This window comes from Nelumbo nucifera, chromosome 1 (genome assembly GCF_055504915.1).
Source record: "Nelumbo nucifera cultivar China Antique chromosome 1, China Antique-T2T, whole genome shotgun sequence".
Classification (NCBI taxonomy): Eukaryota; Viridiplantae; Streptophyta; class Magnoliopsida; order Proteales; family Nelumbonaceae; genus Nelumbo; species Nelumbo nucifera.
In genome coordinates this window covers 3,275,275-3,290,381 of record NC_142649.1, presented here as the reverse complement: position 1 = coordinate 3,290,381, position 15,107 = coordinate 3,275,275, and the positions used below count along the sequence as shown (strand labels likewise).

The window sequence follows — 15,107 nt, the reverse complement described above, 5'->3', positions numbered from 1 at the left end:
ATATATTGTTCTTTATCTGATGCCAATCGTAATTCATGTAAAAATTGATTACAGGAATTTTTAATTCATGCTTTTCATCTTAGTTCTTTTCTTTTTTGAAATTTCAGGCTCATGAGCAGCTTAGGGCAGTCCTCGTGGCACTTTTGGAGGAATTACCATCTGACTTTCCTATATTGTTGCTTGGGACATCCTCGGTTCCATTGAATAAATTGGATGGGGAATCTTCTTCAGTATTTACTTACCGTAATGTGTATGCTTTACCAGTTCTAATGATATTTATTTTTGCAAATGCATGCCCATATTTGATATTTTCTATTCAAGTTTCTGATGTGTGTATTTCCTTATTCACCTTTAGGTCCCCATGATTATTGATCATCTTCACATAAAATGTATTTCCTTTTTCCCTTATTTTCTCTGAAGTCTTCAATCTATTTTTAAATTGATAGATAATCATGGAAACTTTACTAGCCAAGTACTACTTATATCATCTCAGCCTTACAAGAGAAGCATCATGAGAATTTGGTATAAAGGAAACATTGCTATAAATTATTCTATTACAAGAAGGGATGGAGCAGAAAATGTCATAGAAGATGAAGAAATAATAATGGAAAGAAAGATTGGACTTGGAGGAATTTCTGTGAAACAACCAAAACTTTTTGGAGAAAAGGTTAACTTTCATTGCAAGAAAAAAAGGATGTACATGAGGGGATGGACAACAGACCAAGAGCAAAAACCAAAAGAAGACCCTCCTAGGATTTATAAAGGCATTGAGTAGCCACTGTGCAAACAAACCCCTCACCCCTGGTTTGGCAAAACCATCAGCTACACAATTCATCACTCTAGGAATCCATCTCATTAAAAAAGTAGTTGAGTTTCCGTGGACCCTCCAAGTTTTTCATCCAGCTGATTACAATTTTGGAATCACCTTTCCACCATGACCTCAGTGAGGTTAACAACCACCACTGATCTCAAACCCACCAATTTGGCATGGAGTTAAGCTTCCACAGTATCTGCCACACCGGTTGGCCCACTAATACCCCAGATCAGGTCCCCATTAGAGTTAAATAATTCAACCCCCGATACTAGCTTGTACCCTGTGATTCAAAGAAGCTTTACTGCTATCACCAAACTGAAGTTTAAACTCTGCTGGGGGTTTAGGAGAAAGGCTGGTTCTGATAGAGGATGCGATACTAGAATTCAGGACCTGCAATACATTCTTTTCCAGATATCCCAAAAGAAATGCCTCAAAACAGTTTTTTGCACTCATCCAAGAATTAAGAAACAGTGGGGTTCTCCCTTTCAGGTCGTCTTTATTTTTTTGATCAATAACTGCATATTTCATTAAAAGAAGAGACAGATTGCGAAGGAGGAGAGATAAAATCTCTTAAGTCTCCACAAAAACTAAAATAAAGATACAGTTGAGCCCAGAACAACTGATTTCTTCCCACCCCCTGTTTTTCTAAGGCATTAGCAAATCCATTAGCAGCAGTTCTTTTAACCCAATTTAATCTCACATCCATGCCTCATGTCAGCCATTTAAATTTCTTTCTTTCATTGTTGTAGTTCCAAAGTCCAAATTCTTCCTTTTGCAGCCAACCCACCACCATCTTTGAGTCCCCTTATATAACCAACTTACTAATGTTCATGTCCTTTACTCTTTGCACACCTTCCAACATGGCCAAAATCTCAGCCCTCAAAAAATCCCCTTCACCTATTGGCCTTGAAAATAGACCAACAATTCTACCCTCGTTCTTGAGAACTCCACCAATACCTGGTGGACTTGGACTTCCTGCACTACTCACGTCAAAATTAAGCTTAATAAAACGATGAACTGGTGGAGACCATACAAGGCTTGTAACAGACTGAAAAATCCGCAAATAACTTAAAAATATTTAACCCATTGAACCACCCTAACAGTGATATTCTCAAGCCTCTTTGCTTCTTTCCCTATCTGAGAATATCCTTGAATTCCTTTCCTCCCAAATGGTTCAACTCAAAGCAGTTCTTAAACATCTCCATATCAATCTTCCCCTCTTCTTTGGCCAATAAAAAATGTAGAGGCAAACAAACATTGCAGATTTGGCGGGGGGTCCACCTACACCCAAACAAGGAGAAAAACCATTCCCATATGGAAATGACAAAGGGGCAGGGGATTAATAAGTGATAGCATGACTCTCCATTAGTTTTACAGAGAACACACCAATGCGGGGATAAGCACCAACTTGGTCTTTTTCTTTGGGGGCAAATCACAAGTATTTATTCTTTCCAGTAACACTTCCCAACAGAAACCTCCAATTCTAGGAGGGACAGGTTTCTCCAAACCTCGTTAACAAGGGAAGGTTTGTCCCAAACTATCTGAGGGTTGAGTTAAGACCTTCAAAAAGGAAGCACAGGAGAAGGTACCAGTGGAGGAGTGAATCCAAATTTGACTATCAGGTTTGGATGGGTCCAAGAGAACCCCTTCAAGGATATGAAGCAAAGCCAAGACACTATTTAATTTTGAATACCTTAGACCCCTTCTTAGGCAGTGTTTTAAAAGCGCAAGTGCCAATTTGCGCCTAAGGTGCAAGGCACAAGGTGAGGCACACACCTTTTTAAGCAAGGTGCAAAATTACAAAAAAAAAGTTAAAAAAATCAGAAAATTCCAAAAAAGTTAAAAAAATGCAAAAAAAAAATAAAAAATATTAAACATAATGTTAATAAAAAAATATAAACTTAAAATTTAAAGTAAATGTTTTAAAAAACCTATTATCTAAAATTAAAATACATAAACATAACATGTAAAGCGTATTCAAATGAAAATTTAAAAATAAAAGCAAACATATAAAGCATTTTCAAGCATGTAAAACCCACAATCTCTTTTTTTCCTTAATTGCATTGCTTCAAGCTAATGTGATGCAAAACATATTGCATTCTTGATTCTATGAGTCGCCTTTGTACCACGTCCCTCGAGGCAAGCTCGAACAAGTTTATGTTAGGGTTTGAAATTCTTATTTCTCACATAAAAAAATAATGATTTTATAACTTTCATTGCCTTTTAAGAAGATATTTTATTGCAATGAATGAATGAACAACATTTGTAAATAGGGGCATGGTTGGGGGTCCGGGGGCGGAGCCCCCAGCCCAGCCATTAGACTAAAAAAAAAGCAAAAAGTGCAAAATTTTAAAAAGGCGCACGCCTGGGCTGAGGCACAAAGTGCATCAAGTGCACGCCTAGGCGCACCAGGCATGCGCCTTTTGAAAGGGGTGTGCCTAGGACCTAGGCAAGGCGCATACCCCAAAATGCGCCTTGCCTGTGCACCTAGGTGTGCCTTTTAAATCACTGTTCTTAGGTCGAAATCCCAATCGAAACCAATGCTTGAACTAGAAGGAACTAGGAAGTGGAAATAGACTCATCTTTATATTTTGGTATTTTTCGAACTAGGCTCATTTTTGTATTTCAAGAGGGCAAACAAAGAAGGAAATTTATCTTTCAAAGCAGGATCCCCCACCCAGTCATGTTCCCAAAATCTTATCAAATTACCTGATGCACAAATCATCCCTTATACATGGTAGGAAATAAAGGTAGAATAGCATGGATGGCCTTCTAGGAAGAAGCTCTTGTGGCTCTAGTCAGTACTTCAGCATCCCAACCATTCTTTTAGATCTTCTAAAGAAGAGCTTTTCCCTTCAAAGATCCCTTTGTTTTGCTCCTCCCAAATACTCCATATTATAGCATGCAAGACCACCTTACCATACAAGATGCCTCTAGGGTCCTTTCTTCAACACGGTCATTGTTCAAGAAAGTCTGCCACATAGTTGGGAGGAGCACAATAGAAACTATTATTATTGATGAGGTTGAGGAAGAACTACCAAAGGCTGTGGGAAACCTCAGTACCTCACAATTGATAAGGAGATGTCCACAAGATTCCCCATCCTTCATACACATGATGCAAACATGAGGAGCTAAGTATCAATTCCAGTGCCACATGGTGCCTTTGTTCAGGCAGGTTGGTAGATGCCCCAACAGCTCACATTTCCAGCTAACCCCTTCAAAAACAAAGGTGAAAATTGATGTGGCAATGCATTAGAGCAGCAATCCTTTGGAGCATATGGAATGAATTGAATGAAAGAATCCTTAGGAGATGGGGAAAAGAGTTTGTGGCTGTGGAGATTTCCTATTGAATCAAATGCACTTTGGGTTCCTCTTTTTCTTCTCCTACCTATCACTCCTTGGAGGATTTCTCGATCTTTGAGATGGAGATGGAGATTTCCAAGTGCCTCTAAGATGGAGAAGGGAGGTGGAAAGTAACAAACAGTGAAATAGCAGCGCTGAAGATCAGGAAGGCAAAAGAGCTTCTATTTTGTAGGTAGGAGAAGCGTTGCTGGCTGAAAGGCTTTGTTGATGGAACAGTGTACTCTGTTAAATAACAAGGTTGGAAAAGTTCCTTTGGTCTACTGGGGAAGAGTTATGAGGTAGAGGTGAGAAGAAACATGAAAGGATGGTTTGTCTCTATTACAGAGTACTTTGGTGATAACAGAAAATATTTGATTTGCATCCCAGAGGGCAGGGAGAGAAGAGGCTGGGTGGTTTTTGCTGATAGTTTACAGGAGTTGTTGACGAGACAGGAGGAGAATCAGCAGAAGACAAAAGGGGTTTACTGTGAAGAAGTGAGAGAGACATCTGGTTTGCATCTCACTAGGGAGGAATTGAAGGGAGAAAAATATGAAAGCATGAGCTCGAAGCTTGTTTTAGCTAGTTCAAATGGAAGCCAAAAATTGCTGTTGAGTGAGGAGAAAGTTGTTTGGAGGCAGTGCCTGGTTCTTACAGCAGCAAGAGATGTTACAGATTGGGGGAGGACTCTGGAGAGTATCAAGAAAAAACTCATGTTCAAGTACCCTGTTTCTGTTATACCTTTTGATGATTGAAAAGAAATCCTTGACGTTGGGGAAGAGAGGATTGCTATATTGAATAATGAGTCGGTGGAGACCTTGGATTGTCCGGTGGTGATTGAACATTGGCATTTCTCCTGTAATCAGATGGAGGTTCCTCATGAGAGCTTCATTTTAAAATTATTAGGACTTCCATTCAATTTCTGGACAAAGATTCCCTAGACAGAATCGTTAAGACTTTGGGAGGAAATCTTATTAAATATAATCTTAGTGTTTTGAAGGTGGTGAATGTTCAAGTCTCAGAGTTGAAGCCAAGTGATGTTCCTTGAGCCATTGATCTTTTCTCCGATGGCTTATGGTTAAAGGTCTGGTGCTTGACAGAATTTGAAGCGTCTCTGTGGAAGAAGAGCTCAAAGGTTGAAGATGATGGCTTATTGGTGGGATGGGTGACACGTGGAGAAGGAAGTTTGGGGGAGGTGAAAAGGTTGGAGGGACAAGTGTTAAGGGTAACTGAAAAGTTACTCATAAAGGGATCTTTGGGGGCTCTACCCGAAAAGGAAAATAATTCAAATTGTTTTGAATTTAGAGAAAGGAAAGAGGGTAGTAATTCGTTTGTAGAGGATTTACAAATTGGGGCCACGCCAGATCTGAGTTTGGGTTCACTTAATAATAAAAAGGAGCAGGTTGGGCCTTGGAGTCCTAAACCGATCGTGATAGGGGAGAACCATGTTACTGAACTGGGCCGGGTTGATGGACCGAGTAAGAGGGGACCATGTGAGGTTTTAAGTGGTCAGGCAAGTTGAGGACCCAATTTATTGTGTAGGCCATTAGAGGAGGTAATCCTTGTCCATTGTCTTCCCCATCTATTATTTCTGAGAACATTGATTTGAAGAGGGACTCTATTCAGTGCCGTCCAAGGGCTGATTCTCAAGGTTCCCATCACATTTGATCAGAAATGTTTTGGACTAATCCCGGGAGTGGACGACTGGTGAGGGTGGGTACGACTACACAGCTGAGGGTGAAAAAGGTGATTCCCAAGCACTCTTATTGGCTACTGAAATCGACACTCCATAAGGAAGGGCTACTGATAGGATTAGATCTGTATCTTTTGAGAAAGGTTCTCACATTGTCTCGGTCGAGGTAAAGGACGGAAATGAAAATGCTCTAGATGTTCAGTTTCTTTTAGTTAAAGAAGTGGTGGATCAGCACTTCAAGCTTAGTAATAAGGGGGTCATGGAGGATCATTTGGAGAAAATTGAGGTGGGAGAGAATTCTGATGAGGGCGATGAAAGAAAGAACTTTGCCTTCAATGAGGCTAACAACAATGAGTTGGGTAAGGAGTTGGAGGGAGTTGTGAGTTCCACGGTTCCTGAGCGGGTGGGCAAGGAGGAAGACCTGAGGACATTGGTTTTGATAGGAAAATTGGGGGTGGATTTAGGTAGGAGGAGAAATTAAAGTGACAAAAATTACTAATACGGATAGCCTCGATACTGGGTAGTTGAGAAAAATGCGAGGGTCTGGCAATGGGCAGCTTGTTCATTTCACCAAGTTTTTCATCGTCTCAAGGAAGGGTAGTTGGGGACAGGCCTTGCTGCAGATTTAAGAGAATCTACAAGAGGAAGGGGCCGAAAGTCAAGGCTGGAGGTTAGATTTCTATGGGAGATAGAGGTGAAGCAATTTGTTTGGAAGCAGACACAGTCAAAAAGGCGCAAGAGAGATTGTTGATAGAATGGGGAAAGGTGAAAAGATGAGGTTGAAGAGGAAAGAATAGAAAGGGGAAGGGAGGTAGGGGAGCGGGGTTGAAGAGATTTCAAAGGAACAAAACACTGAGAAAGGAAAAGTGGATATTGATCGATTGGTGGATAGACAGGTAGCAATAGGGAAGTCTCTTGACCTTTTCTTTTTCGGGAAAGAAGAGGTGGTGAGGAAGGCAATTGAACACTTGGAAAAAATAGGAGGCAAGAATATAAGAAGAGGAGAGTAGTTGGTGAAGGGGGTGAGGTTTGGGAGGAAGGTGAAGGGTGGGAGCTAGATTGTGTTGATGGAGAGTGAGAGGAGGTTGAGGTTGAGGATGCAGGTGAAAGGGAGAGGGCTGAAAGTTTTGGTAGAAGTTTTTCTGTTTCGGTTTCTCGGGCTTTGCTTTCGTTCCTTCAAGGAATTGTTCCAAGTTATGGTTTTATTTCTGTTGGTCATGCTAGGGATTTTGGGGTATTAAGTTATTCTTGGGTCAGGTTGCAAGGTGCCAACCAGCTGGTTGGTAAGGTCTCCTGCTGGTCGTAGCGGAGACTTGGGATTGAATCCCACCTACACCTGGGTTGGGGGATAGGCTACCCCCCATTGTGTAGCCCTTCAAAAGAAATAATGAAAAGTTATTCTTGGGTTAGATTGCGTATTAAGTTGTATTTGGGCCAGTTTCGTCTTTCTTTCGAGTCATTTGTTTCTCCTTAGTTGGTCTAGAGGTATTACCTTAACACCTGTCTAGGTTATATTCTTTTTTTTTTCTTTTAATGAATTTTCTTTTACTATAAAAAATCCTTTTCTCCTCAGAGATGTTTTTTGATCATTAACTCTGGAGGTGTTACCCTATCTCTGTCCACTCTCCACCCCCTCACTAGGTTTCTAGCATCTGCCCTAGTTATTATTACTCTGCCCAAGACTTCAGCAATTGATGTAAACAGAAATGGGGAGAGGGGGTCAACTTGCCTAAGGCCCCTAATCGCAGGGAAATGATCTACCACTGCTCCATTCACCAAAATAGAGTAGTGACAGGAATCTAAGAAGCCTTGAATCCACTTACACCATTTAGCCCCAAACCCAAAATTCTCCAAGGCCTGTAGTAATCCCTCCTGCAACTTCCTTTTCTCCCTCCCTCAACCCAACCTTCACTTCTTTGCAGCCTTCCCCTACAGTCTTATTAGACTTCTCGTTATAATTGAAGTCGACTTCCTAGGCTAATAAAGCTTCATACCCCTTATTTTTCTCTACTTGTGAGGCTAAATCGAGGCCACCCACCACACGATTGCATAGATCAGGGTCACCACTTGCAGCAATATTGCTTCGTGAGTTCTCACCTTCATCAATCATCGAACCAGAACTTGCATCAGTAATCTCTCCTTTTGAATTGTACTTGAAGATCTCCAAACCCAACTTTCTTCCTTTCGCATTCCTTGCTTGAAGTTCTCCTCAAAATCCTAGGCTTAATCTCTTGTCGTTTGAAGCTAAAAAGAGACATTCTATTAACCTTTATCCATGATGATCTAAGCCACTTCCTCTGTTTACTATTTTTTAACATTCAAAGCGTGGGCCTCATTCGAAACTACAGCCCACCTTCCTTCCTGAACCACTTTCTCATTAATTTGCATCGGAGATTTCTCCACGTCTCCCATCATTAAACTATCTCTCCCCTCCACCTCCCTCTCATTGAGAGAATAACCCAACTTATTACTTGCCTCGATCAAATTCCTTTGGGCCCCACTATTCTCACCACTTCTCAAAATCATGCAGGTATCACCTTTATTGAGTCATTGAACTGATGCCATTCCAATATTGCCCTTGCCTTCAACCTCAGACCCTCCCTCTTCTGGTTGACTGTTCATCTTTCCACCATTTCCAACAGACGACTGAGAATTCTTGCTCAATTCCTTCCAACTCAAGTCTAAATTTTCAACCCCTTTCAACGTATATGAGCTTTCAACGGCAAGTCTTAAATCGTAATGTTTTCCAGCAAATAGAAGAGATAGAGAAGATGGGACCAGCTGAATTTCATTGACCTCAACCAGAATAAGCAGCAACAAGACTTCTCCAAGAAATTGTTCTAGAGTCAACAAATTTAAATCTCCCGCATATATCCCCCACAGCTTTGAAGGTTTGGAATCACCATGCATGCAAAGGAATTCTGAGAATGTTTATCCAAACCAAGCAAGTAGGACCCAAATTTTTGATTGCACCAACTAGAGGGTTCCACCGCCTGGTTCTAAACTCTGGAAATCAAACCTGGACTTCTATTCAAGACCCTAAGACAATTGCAAATATCTCCAGCTGGATTCATGACCACCTCCATACTTTCATGCCGGATTCACGGCACTCAGTAGCAGATCTGCTTATGCACATGCTGCTCTACTAGTCTAAAAAAAAAATAAATGATTGGGTCTTTGATCTGTTTATATTGGGTCAAATGTTGATCTGTCCTAATCTGATACAAATAATATTTAACTATATATGCTTATATCTACATAAATTTAATATGTGTCTATAAGACTATTAGTAAAGTTGGTTTTAATGTTGTATGTTTACTAAAGATTTGTAAGTTGAATGTTAAAGTCTTGAGGAATTTATTTCAAGTCATTTTATTTTTGATATACATTTTATTAATAATATATAATAACATTAGTTTAATATTATTAATTATAAACAAGATCTGAATTGATGTGAGTATAATCTGAATTTGACGGATAATATTTGATTCAAATCCAAATATTAATAGATTGTATTCTGATCTAGGTATCATGTTCGAATCTGATCTGTTTACTTCCCTATCCAGAGTGTATAAGCTATGTTTTATGAACGTGTAAGTGAATTGATTTCATTTATTTACTAAAGATTCATAGGTTAAAGTCTTAGGGAATTTATTTTAAGTCATTTTATTTTTGATATACAATATCAAAGTCATATTAGTTCGTTATATTAATAATTATATAAAAACATTAGTTTAATATTACTTCTGATAAAAGAACATTAGTTTAATATTATTAATTATTTACAATATTTGAATCAATTGATCTGAGTTAAATCTGAATTTGACGGATAAGTTTTGATTCAAATCTGAATATTGACAGGCCATATTTCTGATTTAGGAATGCCCTATTTGTACCTAACCTGTTTTGTATCCCCATCTGGAGTGTATGAGCCCTGTTTTGTGAATATGGAAGTGAATGAATTTCTTCTCCTTTTGGTGACTTATCAATATCTCTTAAGCATGACAATTTCTTTTTTCTTTTTTTTTTTTGATAAATGAGAGTAGTTTTATTAATTCAAACAACGAAAGTACAGTCAGCCTAGGAGGAGGCATGGGGTGTTACCTCCCCTGAGGACTGAACCATGTACACTAAACATACACAAGCCTGAAACACAATTACAAAGTAGCCCAAAACAGATCTCCCCTTGACACCCCTTGCTTGGCCAGAGAATCAGCCATTGCATTTGCTGATCTGCTGACCCACCGAAACCTGACAGTCATATTTCTTGTCATCCATTTAACTTTCTTTAACAGATCCCTATAGCCCCAACAAGCTGTTTCTGGACATGTCAGCCAGCCCACTACTACCTTGGAATCCCCTTCTACTATCAAATTGTTTACTCCAAGTTGACTGGCCATCTATATACCTTGTACCGCTGCTAGCAACTCTGCCCTTACCGAATCACCAACACCCACTGGTCCTGAAAATAAAGACAACATGTTGCTGTCTTTGTCTCTCAGAATCCCTCCTATTCTGGATGGCCCTGGGTTACTTTGGAAGCTACCATTAAAATTCAATTTTACCACTCCATCTGGTGGGGGTTTCCATTCAGTTTGTGATTTGTTCTTTGTGGAGATTGTAGAAGCCACTGCTGCCAGTTTCTCCTTAAGTCATCAAAGGAGTAATCTGCCAACAAGTGTGAAGATTTCAGCCATGAGGTTGTCCTTGTCATTATGCATTCCTTGATTTCAGCAAGGCTTCTTTCTTTTTCTTGAAATATTTTAGCATTTCTCTCCTCCCATAATGTCCACAAGGTAGCGGCTCTGATACATTTCCACATTAGCTTCCCTCTTTTTGTCAATGTCCCAAAGGCAGCCGAAGTGAACAGTAGCTTTACTTCGGAGGGCAAGTTCCACCTGCACCCAAATAATGAAACAACCCAGTTCCAAATATTGGCGGCAAAAGAGCACGATATCAGCAAACGGTTACAGTCCTCACCCTTCACTTTACACAAAAAGCACCAATTTGGGGACAAACACATATAAGGTTTCTTCTTTTGCAAGTTTTCCACAGTATTGATCTTACCATAATAGGCTTCCCAACAGAACACTGCTATTTTAGGGGGTATTAGCCTTGACCAAACCTCTTTAACAGGGAAGACTTGAGAGGGTTGGAGCAAAGGGCTTTAAAGAAAGATGCACAAGTGAAGGAGCCAACCGGGGATAGAGACCAAACCCTTTTATCCAGGTTAGGGGGGGGGGTCCAAACACAATGAGTCTAGAAGCAACAAGAGCTCTGAAACACAAAGAAATTCTTCATATAACCCTCTTCGAAACTCAAAATCCCAGTTTAAAGCCAAAGGGCGAACTGGGGGGGGGGGGAAGGAACCATGAAATGGGCTTCTTTTTAAAGAGGGAACCATGAGATGGAATATTTGGGTGAGCACTCAACCCCTTAAGCATGGCAATTTCTTGTTCTAGTACAGTTCAAGTTTATTTTCCTTGTATGTAATATGTCTTCTACAATTTGCATGCTGCTATTATCCTGGTTGTATTCAAATACTCAGTTTCTTATGTTACTTTTTGCTTGACAGTTATCAAGTTGATAAACCAACAGCAGATGACAGGCATATATTTATTGAGCATTTGGTTGAAGCTGCTTTTTCTATCCCGTCTGAAGCAACAATAAGCAAATCTCAGGAATCAACACCCCTTCCTGAGCTCCCTAAGGCACCAAAGATCACAAGTGGTCCAAAGGCTTCAGAGTTAAAAGCTAAGGCAGAAGCTGAGCAGCATGCCTTTCGCCGGCTGCGGATGTGTCTTCGTGATGTTTGCAATCGGTCAGACAGTCTTTCTTATGTCTCACAATCTTGGTCCTTTCTAAGATCTTGTCCATCTTATGGCAATAAATTATTTTTTTAGGTTCTTCCATATTTTCATTTCTCCATGCAATTAAATAGATTCTTGTTCTTAAGAAAATTATATTTCTATTTGGTTTCAAGTTAAAAGGTCAACTAGTTGATGTGCTTTGTCTGTTGCATTTTTTGTGTATGTTAATTATGAAATACATATTTGTATATTGTTTTTAGGGAAAACTATGCTTTTGCTCTGATGCATAGATATGTATACAGAACAGTGACATGACTATGCATTTCCAAATTTCTATAACATGGACACAGTTATGAGTTTCATATCCATATCTGATGAATCATCGAGAAGAAGATGATGACATAGTGAATGGTAGGGAGAAAATTGATATACTGGTTAGGGAGAGCTGGTTTAAAGGCAAAAAAAGAAAAGAGAGAATAAAAAACAGAGAGACACATGGAACACACTTTTGATCTTGAGAAGTTTAAAAGTAGATGGGAAGTATTTAGGTGTATGAATGAGGATTGGAGTTAATACTAATGGTTTATACAATAAGGAGGTGGGTGGTTTGATGAAATCAGGGTGGACTACAGTGGTTGCAACTTGTAAATTTGAACTTTATTGGCTTACATTTGGTAATGAGAATAAGTAGGGCAGGTGATATCAAAAAGACAAGAGGGAAGGGGCATGTTAGGAATTCTAGGGGATGAAAAGGGAATTTTTGTACACTGATAAAAAAAAGGGAATTTTTGTAAAATGTAGCATGTGCTGGAGAAAGGAGGATTGAAACTTCGGAAGGGATGAGAGAAGAAAGAAGATGAATGAGTTTTGGGTAATGATGAGATTAAAAGTCTGTACTCTGTTGAGATGCCAGGATTGGCCATCCTATTTTCTCTATTTTGAGCCTTTTTTTGATGTTTGTTTAGCTGCTGTCTTAGTTCTCAATATTGGCAGGCTTTTGATCTTTTGTTAGTGGGCCTATGAGCTAGGTTATTCAGTCTGTTGTTAGTATTATTAGCATTCTTAGTTTTGCTGCCTATATAAGGGTGCTGATGTAATTTTCACTAAAAGTTAATAAAAGAAAACATGGGAACTAACCAGAACCCATGATCAGTTCTCCATTGTTTCTCTTCTCTCTCTCTTCACTTTAAAAGTTTCTGCTAGATTATTCATTTATTTTTCTTGATGAAATCAAGAAGATGACATGGTATTGAAGCTCCCTTCGATCCTATTTAGAATATCTCATACAGATTAGAGATCAGCCATCTGTATGAGGGATTGGATGAGCTGATCAACTGGTTGTTTGTAGCTTAGTTTTGGAGGATTTTTGGACTACCAATACCTGAATGATTGGTTTGCAAGGGAGTGATTTGATTGTTTCTCAAAAAATAAAAAAATCAAGAAAATAAAAAAAATCTTTACGTGATTAAATCTGCCAAGATAGAGACCTATCTGCTGTGGCACTTGGATGTTTAGAGATCTGTTTTGATGTATCATAAAAGAACGATTGCATCTGGAGAGGCTTCTAGAAGTTTTAGAGTGAGCGGCTGTAGTTTTTCCTGTTTCTCCTCTTCTCCCGTGTTGAAGGTTCTTTTGATTCTTCACTTAGGGTGTTTACAGATCAACCATTCAATCCTGAGGACTTCATGATTCATATAAGTAGATTGCTGGAATAGATTACAGAGATCCAATGTGACTTTTAGAAGCAGTGGGATGGGTTGAATACTCAAATAACTAATTTGGAGTTGGATGGTAGCAATTACCTGGAGTGGGCTTAATCCATATGAATGTCCATAGGAGGATGTGGTAAGCTTGGTTATTTGATAGGATTAAAGGCTGAACCTGATATTGAGGATCCTAGACATGGTAAATTGGTGCCAGAGAACCTATTTGTCATGTCATGGTTGGTGAATTCTATGCATCCACACTTAAGTAGAAATTACTTGTGGATGAGAATAGCCAAGGAAATTTGGGATGGTGCCTCTGAGACCTATTTCCATGCCCTTAATGTTGCTAAGGTATACCAGCTAAGATTTGAGATTAATAATCTTAAATAGTGAGATTGTTCATTGTCTCTGTACTTTTCCATGCCCTTAATTTCACTATTTTTCGTTAAGCTGAGGGTGAGCAAGAGGCTAAAAGGTTAAAATTGTTGGTGAGCTTCTTTCAGAGAGTGTCGAACCTAAAGGTGAATCTAAACAAGAGTTTCGTGGTGGGGGTTAATATGGAGCAAGAATAAGTAGGATTGTGGGCAGGAGAGTTGGGGTGGTTGATAACTGATTGGTCATTGAAATATTTAGGACTTCCTCTTGATGCAAACCCTAGAACCTTGGCTTTCTAGAACCTAGTAGTGGAAAGGTTTGAAAAGAAATTGGTAGTGTGGAAGTGGAATTATATTTCACTGAGGGGTAGGATCACTCTTATAATCTTATTAAATCCATCTTAGCTAATCTTCCAATTTATTTCCTTTCAGTGTTTAGTATGCCCCAAGCATTGTAAAGAGGGTTGAGAAAATTATGAGGGATTTTCTATAGGAAACGGGGGAGGAGAAGAAAGATCACCTAATTAGGTGGGAAGTGGTGAGTCGAAGGAAGGATTGTGGTGGGTTAGGTTTAGGTAGAATGAAAGAAAAGAACATGGCTCTACTGGGTAAATGGTTGTGGAGATTTTCGAGAGAAACAGATAAATTGTGGCATAAGGTGGTGGTCAGCATTCATGGGCTCTTCGAAAATGGTTTGGATGCTGGAGCATCCAACATGGTGTCCAGTGCATCTCGTTGGAAAGCTATTTATAAGTTTCTCCACACTTTCTTAATCACATCATGTTTGACCTCAACTCTGGTAAGAAAAGTAAATTCTGGGAAGATTTATGGGTGGGTGAGGCTCCTTTAAAGGAGGTATTCCCTTCGTTGTTTGCTCTTTCATCTTTCAAGGGCAAAACCATCTATGAATTTGTAACTCCCTCTCTCTGGTTCTGGTTTTGGTTGGAATTTGGGCTTCCGTAGGAATGTCAGAGATACAAAATTGGAATTTGTTTAATATCTCCTACAAATTCTTGGTGGGGTTTTCTTTGATGATAGTAAGGGGAATAGTTGTATTTGGTCTAGTCATCCTTCAGGGGTGTTCAGTTGTGCCTCTTTATTTAAGGGCCTGTTCGTTTTCTCTCAACTCTTATCTCTTAAGAGGAATCTTTTAACTTTAAGAGAAAATTGGTTGTTCGTTTCCTCTTATCTCTTGATTCTTAAAGTGCAATCATACAACTTTTTGTTTTCCAATGATACCCACAAAAAGACAAGCAAAAACTCTCATATGGGGTCTAAATGGATATTTGATAGTTTTCAGAATACTGAATTCAGAATTCAGAACACCATTCTCTGCATTCAGAGTTCAGAGAGAAAAGTTCACCAATACCA

At 39.3% G+C, this 15,107-nt stretch overlaps 1 protein-coding gene across 5 annotated transcripts in view; it reads left to right on the top strand.

The window, feature by feature from the left end:
* LOC104605280 (cell division cycle protein 48-related / CDC48-like protein) overlaps window positions 1-15,107 on the top strand; it is a 71,438-nt gene that overhangs the window by 17,587 nt on the left and 38,744 nt on the right. For 3 of the 5 annotated variants that reach the window (XM_088894998.1, XM_019199082.2, XM_010269985.3), the window contains 3 exons: window positions 108-243; window positions 9,373-9,439; window positions 11,422-11,667. In XM_088894998.1, the coding sequence (XP_088751124.1) occupies window positions 108-243; window positions 9,373-9,439; window positions 11,422-11,667 (449 nt within the window). Of the gene's footprint in view, window positions 1-107; window positions 251-9,372; window positions 9,440-11,421; window positions 11,668-15,107 lie in introns of all 5 variants that reach the window. The other 2 variants (XM_019199083.2, XM_010269986.3) reach the window with 1 other exon arrangement.